General features: G+C 39.8%; 2 protein-coding genes across 4 annotated transcripts; both read right to left on the minus strand.

Annotated features, from left to right (window-relative positions):
- Positions 1 to 202: 202 nt before the first annotated feature.
- Positions 203 to 5,726, minus strand: LOC110788703 (uncharacterized). Of its 3 annotated transcripts, none has more exons than XM_021993346.2 (4): positions 5,243 to 5,723; positions 2,121 to 2,570; positions 1,417 to 1,723; positions 203 to 765 (listed from the first exon to the last, which is right to left on the minus strand). In XM_021993346.2, exons 1-4 carry the CDS (start codon positions 5,645 to 5,647, stop codon positions 629 to 631), a joined length of 1,299 nt encoding a protein of 432 aa, XP_021849038.2. In that variant the 5' UTR covers positions 5,648 to 5,723; the 3' UTR covers positions 203 to 628. The 3 variants fall into 3 exon arrangements, with proteins under 3 accessions (XP_021849038.2, XP_021849041.1, XP_021849040.2); XM_021993349.2 differs by lacking the exon at positions 5,243 to 5,723 and adding an exon at positions 3,436 to 4,777; XM_021993348.2 differs by lacking the exon at positions 203 to 765 and adding an exon at positions 789 to 1,328 and having other exon boundaries at positions 5,243 to 5,726.
- Positions 5,727 to 15,513: 9,787 nt separating this feature from the next.
- On the minus strand, positions 15,514 to 16,404 carry LOC130472102 (uncharacterized). The gene is made up of 2 exons (XM_056842541.1): positions 16,297 to 16,404; positions 15,514 to 16,215 (listed from the first exon to the last, which is right to left on the minus strand). Exons 1-2 carry the CDS (start codon positions 16,402 to 16,404, stop codon positions 15,514 to 15,516), a joined length of 810 nt encoding a protein of 269 aa, XP_056698519.1.
- Positions 16,405 to 16,708: the final 304 nt, after the last annotated feature.

The raw sequence follows: 16,708 nt of genomic DNA on the forward strand, positions 1-16,708 counted from the left end.
ACCAGACTCGATCACAGGGGCGGACAGGTGTAACTTTAACCACGACACCTGCAGTACTGTCGAGAGTCGAAATGTTACTACTGAATACTGATGTTAACTGTAAACACATAGCTGCTATCTGCTGAAGCTATTTTCTGGCAATCATTACTACATTAATTCAGTATATACAGCAAGAACATGAGAAATTTAACTAAAGTTGCACTAAGGAAAGAAAAAAAAAATGCTCCATTTCATTCGATCATAAGAATACATCATATTATATGCATATAAGTAGTACATACAATCGCACTCGTTACAGGCTGATATACAACAGCAGAAAAATATCACAGATGATGATGTTAGGTAAAAGAAATAAACCAAGAAAAAGGGTTATAGAATCAACAGTGTTAGAACATTTGAACAAGATATTATGGTGCAGCTCACTATACAACAGTGGTGCGTCTTTGCCGGAAAACCAAACCAAGAATGCAAAAACCAGTTCCTTTCACTTTCTGTCTCTTTAGTCCTGGAAGACTGCAACCCTTCATTCACTCCAAATGACAGAAAAAAGAGAACTTAACAGAAAATCAAGGAGAGGTAAGATTTAATCTTAGGCGCCAAATCTCCAATTATGATGATGATTATTACTTCATATAACATGGATGGTTTGTTTGAGCAAGAAGAGTACTAAGGATAATTCAACACCAAAAATAAGTTGGAGCCAAGTTCTATCCAACATAAATCCGTATAATGTAATTCCAGCTCTGTTTCTCTCAAAATATGTCACTGCCATAAATATAAAAAGAAAATAGACCAATAAGCTTCAATATTTCTCTGATTTCGTAAACAATGATCGACATTTCTGTTGTAAGTGTAACATTTGTAAACTTACCGATTACAGGCTGACATACAACATCAAGAAAATAAATCACAGATCATATAAGTATAAGAAAGAACCAAAAGAAAAGGGTATGTAGTTATGTACTGTGTAGACTCAACAGAAGGTTCAAGGATTACAAATATTGAACAAAATGGTATAGTACTATACAGCAATGGTGCCTCTTTGCTGGAAGACAAAACCAAGATTGTGAAACCAGTCATTTGACAGCTTTTATCTCTCTCTCTCTCTCTCCTCAATCACCCAAATAACAGAAAGAGAGCTTCACAGAAATCAAGCAGTGATTAATTTAATCGATCTTAAGCAAAAATCACTGATTACAAAGTGATGGTTTGTCTGAGCAAGAAGAGTGCTAAGGATAACTGAACACCAAAAATAAGTTTAAGCCAAGTTCTATCCAACATAAATCCATACAATTGAATCCCAGCTTTGTTTCTCTCAAAATATGTCACTGCCATAAATAAAAACAAAAAGAGAGAGCAAGGATTCAATATTTATCATAGATATTTGTGCTGTAAGTGAAACATTTATAAGCTTACCGAGAGCATGTCGTTTCTGGAAGGATATTGTACTGTAGGCGTAAGCTGGGAGAAACTTGGTACTGTCGACATCGTCTTCCTCAGATCCAGCATCATCTGAATCTGAATTTAAGTTAGGATCAAAGCCCCCTGCATGACTAATATTGTGGGTTCCTGGTAATTCAGTCTCAGATGTGACAAAGGAATCGATTGTTGCACAAACATGCCACTTAGCAGAGAGAGCAGTGATTGCCTGTGCCTTATGTGTGATCTTTGTAGCGCTTCTCAGTATTATCATTAGCCCTGCCAGTAGAGTCATAGAACAGAGCTGCACCACATAGAAAAACAAACAAACAAAATTTTATTGTTTTAGAGTACTGGTGATCTTCAATGAAGAAGTGTTGTCTGGTGATGATAAGGGAAAATAACATCCTACTTCCGTTCCTTAACGTTCTTTACGCTTACTATTTGCATGGACTCTAATGCAATATTTAACCACTAATATATCCAACTTCGCATGTGAAAAATTATTATAAAAATTTGATATTCTGAAAATACATTACCGAGATCAATCTAACAAGATTGATAACATGATAACGTTTTGATGTGTATAATAGTGAGAATTTGCAGTCAAAGTTTTCATACTTAGAACACATATTTCAATGCGTAAAGAACTTTCAAGAACGGAGGTAGTAAGATGTAGCAAAGGGATAAAGGAGACATACTGCAAGTTCGCCAGTCCTGAATATACTCACTTCAGCATTGGGTTTTGTAGTCAACAGCAGGAAAGTAAGTTGGGTTAAAGTGATCAATATCAATGAACACAAGATAAATGCACGATAACGATGGCTTATGATCCTCAAGTGCCTTCTGATCCTAAGGTGTTCCACCAAAATGGAAGTCACATCTGAATCTACCTCGAAAACAGTGGCAAAGTCCTTAAGCCGTAATATTTGGAGGTAGCATATCAAACGGAAGAGGATGCAGACCAGGAAAAAGACTAAGGTACGATAAATCCATGAGATTAGCTCCAATGAGCACGCTACAATGTCACTCAAAACGGCATTACCCAAGAAGGGGATTTTAGAGGCACCAGAGGCGTACCACCAGACTTTATAGGTGCATTCAGCTACAAAACATGGTAGGGTAAATATACACAATATGTTCAGTGATCTCTGCATAAACGGAAAAGAAGAGATTAATCATTATCACTGTTATTCTTATGTCAATTCACAATGACATGAATAGTTGTAAGTCTGTAACTAGTAACGCTGCGAAATAGTTAGAGTTTATTACTAGCAACAAGCCAAAATGTATATTCACAACTAGTTGCTTAATTCCATGATAAACTTGATCAGTTATATGTAAGAGTTCCACTTTCTAAACTTTAGTAACTTGATCAGTTATATACAATAATTAGGCCTAGCAGATAACTAGATTAGTTTAGTTATATACAAAAATATTGGTACCTCCATACCAAACTCCCCATTCACATAAAAAGATCCTCTAAGATTTTGAAGATTACATCTTATATAAGGAGTATGCCTTCCACACATTAGGAGAACCTAATTCACCTAAATCTTTCTGTGCAATGTGCAAACATTACAAAGTCAAAACCATAACAATAGAGTAAATAATTGGTTGGTCATCATTTTCCCATCAACTCAAATGAACAAAAATACCTACAAAAATGAATCAAAATCACACCAATTAAAATTAACCCAGAAAACCTAGAGGAAGAGACCAAATGCAGCTACAATTTTCACCCAATTCAACTGCCAAACAACTTAAAACCTATCAATTTGAAGGACAAAAGCACCTAAAAGTACAAGTAATGAACTTTGAAATCAAACACATGATCACCCAAATCAATCAATCAATCAGCCCCATAATAAGCTATATCAGATTATCAGTGCAAAAAAAAAACGGAAACCAAACCTTACCAATAAAAGCATGCAAACCAATCAAAATTCAAAACCCACATCAAAAATCATCAAAACAAAATTGAACAAGAATAAATCCGAAAAATTAGGAACATACAGTGAGCTGGGTAGTATAATGATGTCTAACAGAATCACTCTCATTAACAAGCTTATCAAAGAACAAGAACCTCCGAACACCAAATTTCCTCACAAAATGGGAAAGGCAAAGAAACGACAGCGTTGCAATGCTAGAGAGAGACAGCTGCACAACGGCGTCGTATGGTTGTTGATGTTTGGCATCACAGGAAGGGCATGTGAGGTAAAAATACGAAAATGCAGGGACTATGAATGTAAATAACAGAAATACAGACCATGAAATGAACGTACTAAACCAATCTGATTGGTCCACGCACATCCAACGTAAATAAATACGATAACTTTGCAATTCATCTTTTGCATTCGAAAGAACACGATTATATGACTTTGTTTGGTTTCTGGGTAATAAATTTTCTTCTTCCATTCTTTTTCTGGGATTTTTCTTGCAAGATTTTTGATATTTTCTCCTGAATTTTTGGGTTTGATTTGCGATTTATATGGTTGGACAAAGATAGAAAAAAAAAAGTTGTGGCACGTCGTGTTTGTTTTTTTGTTTATAATAAGTAGGTCGATGATATCTAACATAGTGTAACACATATGCATTCTGTCAACTTCATGATTAATTAAAAAATTCATAATTTTGTCAACCTCATTCTTTTTTAAAAAAATCATTGTGATTTGTGAATGGTTTGGTTTGTCAATTCCATCCGCATTAGATGCCCACATGCTGTGTTGTAATGATATACTATACTCCACCTTTGTTTTATTTGATTACGGAATATGGGGTGCTTGTTGTTTAAAGGACGGAAACGCCTCTAAGAAAATGGATAGTCCATTTCTAAAATGGATGGTTGATAATAATAACTGGAGAGCAAAATTGTACATTATTTTCTTATCCGTGTGAAAGGTAATACTCTATTTTTCAGTTATGTTTTAACTAATTACAACGCAAATATCATAGATTCATTGTATTTAAAGTGTTAGGTTCTGTTTTGTTCACCTTATTTTCTGTTATTTGGGAGGGAGGGACATGTTTAGATAAATAAAATTTAGTCCAGGTAATAAAGTTTAGGAAACAAAATTGGTTATCCAAATAGGTTATGTATAACTAAAAAAAAGTTCAAATTTATGAAGATTATGTTAACATAACACACCCTAATCATGTGGAAAATGTTTGGTTGATCCTAAGGGTTGGCAACCCCTAACATACATATAACATAAAATAATATATAAGCATAATTAATTGGAGTGAGAAAGTGTTGTATGTAAAGTTTCAATGCATTTGTAACCAATCAAAATTCAATATTGAAAGGGTTACCAACCCTTAGGATCACTCTATCATTGTCCTAATCATGTTATGATGAATAATAATTAACTAATTGAAGCCAATAAAAAAAAAACATTGAAAAAAATAGATTGAGAGAGTTGAGAGACTTGAAAGTAATAATGAACCAGGATAAGAATTTAAAGAAAATGTTGATTCTTATGCCAATAAAAATCAAACATGCATGTACAACTACATTACCCAACTCAATCTATTTTACTTGAAATGAAAACTAGAACCTTATATATAAGTGTAAATCCTGACTATTTTATGAAAAAATTCAATGTTATTGATTCAAACTAAATTGTTAAAATGGCCATATACATCCTTGTTAATTGTAAAGAGCTGAGTAACATAGACTCGATCAATCAATTAATCTTTTTAGGAAAAACAAATCAGGCAAAACAATCAAAACTCAAAACCAATTTCAGCAATTATCATAAAATAAGTTAAAAATCAACAAATAAGCAATAATAATGAGAAGAAATTAAATTAGAAAACATACGTCAAGTTGTGCAATATAATGACTCCTGACAGAATTGCTCTCACGAACAAGCTTATCCAAGAACAAGAACCTCCTCACACCAAACTTCCTCACAAACTTAGACAAGCACAAAAACGACAACGTCGCGATGCCGGAGAGAGAAAGTTGCACGACGGCATCGTATGGTTGATAGTGCTTAGCATCACAAGAAGGACAAGACAAGTAAAAATGTGAAACTATAGGGACTAAGATAGCAAATATGAAAAATATAGACCATGAGAGAATGCTAGTGAAGAGAGTCGATTGGTCCACACACATATAACGAAGGAAAGAACGAACACCATATAATTCATCGTTAGCATGTGATATGCTACGTTTGTAGGTTTTGTTTGGGTGTATGGAAATTAAAGTTTCTTCTTCCCCCATTTTTAATTAAAAAATAAATGAAAATTTGATAAGTGTTTTTGGGTTTTGATAAGCAGATTAATTGTAAGTAGAATGATTGAGTGGAAGAGAGATACAAATTTGGCACTTATTAAATATTACAACTGGCATTCTATTATTGGTGGAGTACGTATTTTGCAACTAGATCTTGTGGATTCTCATTTCTCAATGGTTTGTTGTCTTTTAGTTAGTGCCGACTGCCGACTCTTTTTCCAATCCTTTGTAAATACAAAAGGTATTGCGCGCACCTTACAATAAATTTATTGTACACCAAGATAACTTTACCCTTTTTTTCGTAACTTTAACCTAGTTTTGATTAACTTTTATATTAGTTAAAAAAAAGTTGATAGAAATGATTAAATGATTAATTTTATACATTATTAGTGATTTTGAAGAAATAAGTTTTACTAAAATGAAAAAAATTGTCACTTCAAAATAGATAAATTTTACATATATAAGTTTAACTTTTAAGCATTTTGAGTTAACTTTTACTTCGGTGAACAATATTTATTGTACACCCATTGTAAATAAGAATTTGTGAACAATGGATGGTCCGATGTCTGCAAAAAAAAAATGGATTGTAATACTGTTTTTTCATTATACTTCGTATCACCATCGTATGTATTTGTGTTTGAATAATATGAGTTGAATTGCCGGGAATATTCGCATCTGTTTGTGGAGTATTATATTTCCTCCGTTTATTTTTATTTTGAATGTTCACTTTTATGCATGTCAATGCACAACTTTAATTATTACTCTCTTCGTCCCTTAATACTCGCACTGCTTTTCTTTTCGGGTCGTCACTTAATACTTGCACCGTTTATATAAATGGAAATTCTTACCAATATTATATTATTTCTCACACTTACCTACTAACCCACCTACACCACTATTCCCTACAAAAAATCATTTAAAAATTCACATACCCCACTCACCACTCCCCATCCCTTACACATTTCCCACTAACTATATTAAAAAAATACTCCACTATCAACTAACACTATTAAATTAATAAGTCAATTCAAGTGTCTTAAACTCCGCACCGGTTTGACCGGTGCGAGTATTAAGGGACGGAGGGAGTAATATATTTAATTCTCTTTAAGAAAAAATTATAAAAAGTTTAATATTTTGAAAATAAACATTAAAACGAATTTAACAAGATCCCACATGTCTATGTTTTATCTTACGTATAAATCATCAACAATTGTCAAAATATAATATGTGAATAGTGTAGAAATAACAAATGTTGCAAGTATTAAAAATCGGAGAAGTATATATATAATCTCTTTAAGTTATAATATAGTTTCAAATCTATACTATTATTAAATCTCCAAGACACACATGCATTATTCAATTTATCACAATAAATGTTAGTATCAATGTTCGTACCCATGGTCTCTTATTCATAATGTAAAGTTATAACCATCTCTACAATGATATAATGTATGACTCTAAAGTAATGAGAAAAGACAAATTAAAGTCATTCTTATAAATATTAAAACTTTAATACCAAATGTATATACTTCGTATTTGAGTGACAACATATTATAATTTTTTTTTTACTTAATCTTTCTTAGTTACACATATCATACGCAAATTTATTTATTTTTATTCAATTTATAATAATCGATACTTTAATAAATTTCTTATGTTTATAAGTGAATTAGAAAAAATAATGATTGATACGGAGTACTACCTCCGTTTCAGAAAGTTCTTTACGCTTTGGAAAATATATCCAAAGTATAAAAAATTTGACCGTAAATTCTCACCATTATATACATCAAAACGTTACATGTAACATATTGTTAGATTGATCTCGGGATGTATTTTCAGAATATCAAATGTTTATAATTTTTTCACATACGAAATTGCATATATTAGTATTTAAATATTGCATTGGAGTCCGTGCAAATAGTAACTGTAAAGATTTTTTTTGAAATGGAGGTAGTACTAATCAAGTAAGATTTGGAAAATAAAAAAGTATCTGAACATATGAACTGTTATGCAGACTCTCGTATATTTAAAGGAAATAATGTAATATGGCAACAAAATTAAATAAAACAAATACAGAAAGTTTTGCAAGGAAAACAATCATTAACCGGACAAAGAACAAATAACAAAAACAATAAAATCTGGGGCATCGCCCAGGTCACTAACTAGTTGTAATCTGTAATTACTCAAGATCAATAATACTTTCATTTCCTTTATGCATATGAACGCAGCTACCACGTTATAAGTGACACGTTAAATATTCTTTGAATTTTGTGTAAATCTTCTTATATGCATATGTTATAACATGATATATTATTAGTTTAATACCATATGTAATAGGTAAAAATGAGATGTATTTCATATGATTTTGCTAGGACGTTTATTTTAGAGTTGTGTTGTGTATTAGTTTAATACCATATGTAATAGGTAAAGATGAGTTGTATTTCATATGATTTTGCTAGCACATTTATTTTAGAGTTGTGTTGTGTGTACTTACTCTAATCTATGCGAGATTGACCCATGTAAGATTGCAATTCAAAAGAACATATCTTCTTAGTTACAATAAAAGAATGGTTACTTATGTCTACCCTCTCATCATAATAAAGTTGAAAGGAGACTATTGGAATGATATGATGTCAAGCATAAAATTAAAAATGAATATTTCTATATAAAATTGTTATATTATTGTTGGGCCCCAAATTGGCTTCACCATTTTGGGCCTTACGGTCTTGTAAAATAGGAAATATGATCCGGCCCAGCAGGGATCTTAGGTTCTCATTATGGGCTAAAGCCAGCTAGGCCATCAAGAAGCCCACAACTGGCACACCCCGTGACCTACAAATAAGTTATAAATACCAATCAAATGTGATTGGTAGATTCATTCCACATCCAATACAAATATCTAATATTCTGCCCTCTAAATTGGAGACACGTAAAGCAAATCAGTTAGCAATCATAAAAACATCATTAATCTCGCATACATTCTTCCCAACCAGATAAATACCCTCGTGGGGATTGTTTATACCCGAAATAATTTGGCGCCGTCTGTGGGAAGAATACTAACCATATGGCCAGATCCCGCATCATACGTTGCTCATCCTCGGAGTCCACCGTTTCCCGAGATACAGAACCATCAACCCGTCAGACCTCCGAAAGCAGGAGAAAAAACACCACCAGGACGACCAGGAGAGCGGAGACCAGCTCAAGAGCAGACACACTTCCTACCGCCTCACAAATCGCAGCAGCCATGGATATCATGCAGCGATGCGTGGCCCAGGCGAATAGGACAAAGGGCACCTCGTCCACACTGTCTGCCAACCATCAGACAGTCCTGACCCCTTCCCGAAGCAGACGCCGCTCCCATGAACGACGTCCACCAGCACGACAATCTCTACGCCGACAGTTATACCCGGGGCGCTCCCCTACTCCCCCGTCGGTCGCCACAAGGCAGACAGCCAGATCTGCAACAACCAGGGGATCCGTAATGGATCGCCTGGGAAACAGAGTCCCTGTCAGACAAAGATTAGGGCATCGAGTCCTCCCTAGTCAGGAAACTAACAGAACTTCTTTCTCACTCGTCAGATGTGTAAGGCCACCAATAGAAGGAGCAGGCCAGACTATCCAAGGAAGGAGGAGGACCAGAACCCCTCCGAGGAGATCTCGGACCCCCCCGAGAAGAACTCGCTCGCCTCCGCTCCAAAGCTCTCCCAGAACACACAATTCACCCAGATCCAGAGGAGAAAGGAGAAACAACCCCGCCAACTTGGCAGACACACACTCTGACGAGATCATGACCCCGAAAGACTCTCCTTTCTCGAAAAACGTAGTAGAGAAAAGGGTGTCATCCAGGGTCAAGTTACCGCCACATATCAAATATGACGGAACCGCAGATCCCCGGGAACACATAGCTGCATACGAAGGCCACATGTACCTTCAACCCTATTCAACAACCACCTGGTGTAAGTACTTCCCGATCACTCTGACCGGTATTGCTCAGACCTGGTTCCTCAAACAAAAACCCGGTTCGATAGAAGGATACCACGACCTCGTCAAGAAATTCAGACTACAGTTCATCAGCAATTATCGCAAAGAAAAAAGCACACACGAACTAATGGCGGTTACTCAAGGCAAAGATGAAAGTCTGAAGGATTACATGGCCCGCTTCACAAAGGAAGCCACAATGATCAGCTGTGTCAAAGCCGACGTAGCGCTCTTCGCTCTGCAAAGCAGTCTGAGGCCGGGCGAATATCGCAATAAGCTGTTAATGAGACAACCGGCCACTTTGGAAGAAGCCTATCAGCTGTCTGAAGACTACATCAGAACGGAAGAGTGGAACACCACTGTTGCGAGTCGACAGGACAGACAAGAGGATGACAGAGGGACAGCCGTAACAAAAGGCAAAAAACCCATAGCCAGGAACGAGTCCCCACCAAAATTGTTAACTGCCGACAGAAGGGAGGCCCCCAAGCTACAACCGAAATACGAAACCTACGCTCCATTACTGGAAACCAGAAGTCGTATCTTCGCCTTGAGCAGAGCGGACGTCAAATGGGAGAAACCCCGCAGAATGATAACCGCAAAAAGGAACCCAAACAAGTGGTGCGACTTCCATGACGACCATGGACATCTTACAGAGGAGTGCATCTAGCTGAAGGACAACATAGAAGATCTCATCCGACAAGGCTACCTGGCCAAATACTTGGCAGACCATAGAGAAGAGAAAAAAGCCAAAGAAACACCCAAGGCAAGACCACAGATCCAAGCCAGAAACAACTACATGCAATATTCAGATGAAAAGGGCACAGATGTTTTCTTTATCCACGGAGGAACAAAATCAAACCACCAGTGCAAAACGCATCTGCGAGCGCTGAAACACCAAGACAACTTCAGCGCCGTTGCAGACACTCTACCGGAGGTCCCGACGATGACCTTCTCAGCAGAGGACTGTCGAGGGGTAACATACGACCATGAAGACCCACTTGTGGTATCAGTGGACATCGCCAACCACACCGTCCACAGGGTTTTGGTAGACGGAGGCAGTTCGGCTAACATACTTTTCATATGTGCCTTCGATAAACTTAAAATTCACCCTCAACAGCTCACCAAGGTTAACTTCCCAGTCATCGGATTCAATGGTTCGTCCGTAGTTCCCGACGGAAAAATAACACTTCCTGTAACCATCGGAAGACGACAATCAGCAAGAAATAACCTGACCGACTTCCTAGTTATCAACGTTCCCACGGTCTACAACGCCATAATGGGGAGACCGCTAATCCACAAAATCCAGGGCATAGCATCAACCTATCACCAGACAATACAATATGTATCCGACTCCGGCATACCCGAGAAATTACGAGGAAATCAAGAATCAGCTCGACGATGCAATTACAACGCAGTCAAAACTAGAAATCATCGAGAAGAAGACCCCGAGGAAGATTCCTCCGAAGAGAAATCCGACCCTAGCACAACACAGGGAAGAATCAAAAGGAAGTCGGATGATTCAAGAAAATCCACACCGATAGCAGACATAGAGGGCAGACCCGACAATGGGGAGCCCCAGACAGACACAGATATGGAAGACGTCTCACTCGATGGCGGAGAGCCGTCAGGCATTAGGATCGGCACAGACCTAGGGTCGGACCTAAAAATCATGATCATCGAGTTACTAAGGGAGCACAAAGATATCTTCGCATTCTTAGCAGAAGACATGCCAAGAATCGACCCCAAAACAGTCACCCATAAGCTAAACGTCCTGGAAGGGTCAAAACCCATCAAGCAAAGGCTACGCAACTACTCTGCTGAGAAAAGTAAAGCAGTGTCAGAAGAGGTCCAAAAATTGAAAGACGCTGGCTTCATCGAACCCTGCAAGTACCCAGAATGGCTCGCCAACGTAGTCATGGTGAAGAAGCCCAATGGATCCTAGCGAATGTGCGTAGACTTCACCAACATCAATCAGGCATGCCAAAAAGACTGCTACCCCCTTCCTCGGATAGATCAACTCGTAGACTCCACCAGCTTCCACGCCCTCCTCAACTTCATGGACGCCTTCTCCGGATATCATCAGATATTCATGGACAACCACGATAGAACAAAAACAACATTCATCACTAGTGGAGGGGTGTATAACTACGTCATGATGCCTTTCGGTCTAAAAAACGCAGGGGCCACTTACCAAAGACTGGTGGACCACGTCTTCGCCGACCAAAAAGGTAGAAACGTCGAAGTATACGTAGACGATTCGATCGTCAAAAGCAAGAAGGATACCGACCATGTTGCGGACCTCAGAGAAACTTTCGAAAATCTTCGAAAGTATAAAATGAAGTTAAACCCAAAGAAATGTGTCTTTGGGGTAAGATCTGGAAAATTCCTAGGCTTCATGGTCAGCCAAACAGGAATAGATGCCAACCCCGACAAAGTTAAAGCAGCCATAGATCTGCCAAAGCCGAAGAGGGACATTCAGAGACTGGCAGGAAGGATGGCCGCACTCTCCCGATTCATCTCAAAGGCATCAGACAAGGGAATCCCTTTCTTCAAAGCATTAAAAAATAAAGACATGGTCTGGGGAGCGGAACAGAAGGAAGCCTTTAGCCGAATCAAGACACACTTGGCCAGTTTTCCTACCTTGGCCCGACCCGTCGAAGGAGAAACGCTATACCTCTATGTGGCCGTCAGCCCAGCAACTGTCAGTGCAGTACTACTCCGAGAAAGTGACAAACAACAACAACCCATCTATTTTATCAGCCATACACTGCTCTCAGCAGAAACCAGGTACCCAATGATAGAAAAGGTAGCATACGCAGTAATCATCGCAGCTCGTAAACTTAGACCGTACTTCGACGCCCACCAGATAGTTGTCCTGACAGACCAGTTGCTAGGCAAAACGGTCGAGAAAATCGACAAGTCAGGAAGGATGGCAAGATGGGCTCTCGAACTGACAGAATACGGAATAAAATTCCAACCGCGAGCGGCGATCAAAGCCCAGGCTTTAGCAGACTTCCTAGCAGAATGTTCCTACCAAGAAACACTAGACGAAACTCGGAAAACCTGGGAAATCTACGCAGATGGGTCATCCACCATCGGCGGGTCTGGTGCCGGAGTCGTCCTCATCTCTCCAGAGAAGAAAATTATCGAATACGCAATCAAATTCTGTTTTAAGGCATCCAATAACGAGGCAGAATATGAAGCAGCAATCGCCGGTCTCGAGGTATGACTGACCCTCGAAGCAGAGCATGTGCTGCTCAAAACAGACTCCCAGCTCGTTGCAAACCAAATCAGAGGGGAATATGAAGCCATTCATCCAAATATGACCCTCTACCTGGCAAAAATCAAAGCCCTAAGTTCTAACCTACGATCATTCGAGGTACAACTGATCCTCAGAAGCCAAAACATCCAGGCAGACGCCCTGTCCAAACTCGCCAGTTCCAGTCTGGCAGATGTAAATAGATCAGTCTTCGTCGAGGTCAGACAAACAAAATCAATTGAGGAAGAGACAGTAGATGCATTTCCAATCAGCACCGATCCTTCGTGGATGGACCCGATAATAGCTTTCAAAAAAGAGCAGAGTCTCCCAGAGGATAAAAACACCCAACAAAGAATCAAACGTACATCTGCACACTTCTGCATAATCAACGAAGAGCTATACCGCAAATCATTCTCATCTCCCTTCCTTAAATGTGTCGGCCCAGTAGATGCCGACTACATCCTAAGGGAGATTCACTTGGGCATCTGCGGAAACCACATCGGCGGACGTACCCTGGCACATAAAGCCCTCAGAGCGGGATATTGGTGGCCCACAATGGTAGCAGACTCTAAACAAATGGTCCAAAAATGCGAGAAGTGCCAAAAGTACGCCCCCGTTATCAACATGCCAGCCAGAGATTTAACGCCGATCCTCAATCCCCTACCCTTCGCCCAATGGGGACTGGACCTACTAGGACCTTTCCCTACTGCAACATATCAAAAGAAATATCTAATCGTTGGGGTTGACTACTTCACAAAATGGATCGAGGCCGAAGCACTATCAAATGTATCCGAACACAACGTCAGGAAATTTATATGGAAGAACATCATCACCTGTTTCGGAATCCCAAAAGCCCTAGTAATGGACCATGGCAGACAGTTCGACAATTCTCCCTTAACCAATTGGCTCGACCAATTCGGGATCAAAATAGCGAAGTCAGCGGTCTGCCACCCCCAGAGTAACGGCCAAGCCGAAGCCGCTAACAAGCAGATATTAGGAGCCCTCAGGAAGAACAGAAAAGTAAATGGCTCGAAGAGCTACCAGGAACCCTATGGGCGCTACGAACCACCGAAAAGGAATCCACCGGATACACCCCCTTCAGCCTGGTATACGGATCGGAAGCCGTTCTTCCAGTGGAAATAGGGGCTGAGAGATTCAGAGTCAGATGCTATTCGGAAGAAGAAAATGAGGCACGACTTAGAGAAGAATTAGACCTCTTCGACGAAAGGAGAGACAGCGCCAGACTCAAAATGGCAGCTTACATGCAACGTGTAAGCCGACACTATAATCGCAGAGTAAGGTTAAGGCCTCTCAAAGTCGGAGACTTGGTCCTCAGAAAATCAGCAGCCACAGGAAAAGGAAAAGCAGAAGGTAAGCTGAGCGCCAATTGGGAAGGACCCTACGAAATATACCAAGAAAAAAGACCCGGGACTTATAAACTCCAACGTCCAGACGGCAGCAAAGTCACCAGTCACTGGAACACCGATGTCTTGAAGAAATACTTTGTTTAAACCCATCGGCTTATCCCCCTCGGATAGGCCTATAGAGGTTAGAACCTCCTTTGTAAGACAAAAACTAAAATGGTCCCCAATAACTGACAATATTCACCTCACACCATTTGTAAACCAGTCAAGGAAAGATATCCAATGTTTGGGAAGTCAGACATGAGTAATGTTTTGAAGTCTCAGGGTTGACAATATTTCCCACCAAGCAAAAAAGGAAGTCAGAATCTAGCGAATCCTATGGAAAAACGCAGCTGACAATATTTCCCACAAACCAATAAATCCTAAAGGCAAGACATGGGAAGTCAGGCTTACTTAAAGTAATGCCTGACAATATGTCCCACAACAGGGAAGTCGGATCTAGCGTCATTACCGGTAAAACGCAGCTGACCATATTTCCCACATAATAAATGCCAAACAAAAGGATTGTCACAAAAATTGGGAAGTCAAAACTGACAATATTTCCCACCAAAAATAAATCCTAAGGCAAAATAAGGGAAGTCAGACCACAAAGCCTGACAATATTTCCCACAACAGGGAGTCAGATCTGCCGACATATAGCTGACCATATATCCCACATAAATGAAAGCCAAATAAAAGGATTACCACGGAATAAGGAAATCAAAACAATTGTATTTATCTGCAAATCACAGCAGAAAATATCTCCCACAAAAAGCATAGTGGTCAGGCATATAGACGAAGAATAAAATGATATTCATACAAAGGTCATCACACGCAGAAGAGGAGAAGACAAACATCATCGAAGATCAGACATTCATGCAAAGATAAACGAAGGCAACTTCTAAAGATCCCTGCTGGGCAAACATTTCTACTCTTAAATTAAATATATGAACACACCATCAGGTCAGACAAGGTGGACATCAGTAGACCCACCAGAAGAACCTAAGGTAAACATTTGTTTCAGATTGGCAGTTATCCCCAAAACAGACAAAAAACCAACCGTACAACAGCAAAGAAAAAAGAAGTAAGATAAAACTGTTTGTACAAATGGCATCATCAGAAGTGAAATTCATCAAAAAAAAAGAAAAACAAGGTCAAAGTCATCAAAGCTCCCCGCAAGATCCCGTAGATTCGGGAGACGGCTGCCCGACTTCCTAGGCGACATTCGGATTCTCCATCGGAACATCACCAGGGCTCTTCCCCTCCGCAGCTGTCTGTGTACCAGACGACCCAGGCGCAGCCACAGTCTTACCTTGTGCACTAGCAGCCTTCTTATCAGTTGCTTCTCGAGCCTTCTGAGCAAGCAATTCAGACAACTCTTTAGCCTCTTCGGCAGAGGGAAATTTGTGGGCACCTCCCTTATAAGCCTTCATCACCTCGCCCCACTTCAAAGACGGATCCACCTTCTGCACAAAACGCCGAGCATCACAAAACCCGTCCCTCCAACGAGCATTTCCCCGCTCCTGACTTTCCTTGACAGAAATCCGATTGTCCCTCTCAGCCGTGACATCTTGCAGTTTTTTCTCCAGGTCAGTCACTTTGGCTGCAGCAGAATTAGCCTCAGCAGTTTTCTCCTTGATCAGTTTCTCCTTCTCAGCCAACTCCTTGTCTTTCGCCTCCAACTGAGCGTCCTTGGCTTTGAGCTGATCACCCTTGGCCTTCAGCTGACTATCCCTCGCCTTCAGCAGAACCTTCTGATCCTCAATTTCCTTCTGCAACCTCTCGCCCGCAGACTTTGTCTGAGCTATCAGCCGATCCAGCTCGAGTTGATCCTCAACCATCTTCTTCTGCCGTTCAGCTTGAATCTCTCTCTCATGATAGGCAGACCCAGAATGCAGAGCCAGATGCTCAAAGGTCTAAAAAAGGAAAAACATAAGTAAACACAAAAGCCCGACAGGATCAAAGTCAAAAGAAATTAAACCTATCAAACTGCTTACCTTCATAAAATGGAAGAGGGTCATGCCAAGAGGGTCAGGCACAGGGCCTCGGGGAACGTCAGCTGGCAGAAAGGAAGATTCCATCCACCGCCGCGACAACTCGATCATGGCCACATAATCAGTTGACTGAGCCGAATCAAAGTTTTGAATCTGGCTCGGCCCAGACAACCGCTGACAAACCTCCTATGGGATAGACAGCTTCGGCACCTGAGCCATACCAGACAAGCTATCCACAAAGTCGTTAATACCGCCCATGGACAAATTCCCAAGGGTATTCGCAGACCTTGTGGGTTGAGAGACAGAAGGTTGAAATTCAGGCCCATGTTTAGGGCGTTTCGGATCAGGGGCGTCAGAAGGGTCAAACACAACCCTCTTTTCAGGAGAATCCTCCAACACAATGCGAACTAGCACT

This window comes from Spinacia oleracea, chromosome 4, assembly GCF_020520425.1.
Source record: "Spinacia oleracea cultivar Varoflay chromosome 4, BTI_SOV_V1, whole genome shotgun sequence".
NCBI lineage: Eukaryota > Viridiplantae > Streptophyta > Magnoliopsida > Caryophyllales > Amaranthaceae > Spinacia > Spinacia oleracea.

Excerpts from the sequence above, each read along its gene's own strand:
- LOC110788703 (XM_021993346.2), bottom strand. The coding sequence starts at position 5,647 with ATGGGGGAAGAAGAAACTTTAATTTCCATACACCCAAACAAAACCTAC. Across the intron at positions 2,571-5,242 it reads ATTATATTGCACAACTTGAC|AGATCACTGAACATATTGTG; the intron begins GTATGTTTTCTA and ends CCGTTTATGCAG. Across the intron at positions 766-1,416 it reads CCAGAAACGACATGCTCTCG|TGACATATTTTGAGAGAAAC; the intron begins GTAAGCTTATAA and ends TATTTATGGCAG.
- LOC130472102 (XM_056842541.1), bottom strand. The coding sequence starts at position 16,404 with ATGATCGAGTTGTCGCGGCGGTGGATGGAATCTTCCTTTCTGCCAGCT. Across the intron at positions 16,216-16,296 it reads CCCTCTTCCATTTTATGAAG|ACCTTTGAGCATCTGGCTCT; the intron begins GTAAGCAGTTTG and ends TTCCTTTTTTAG.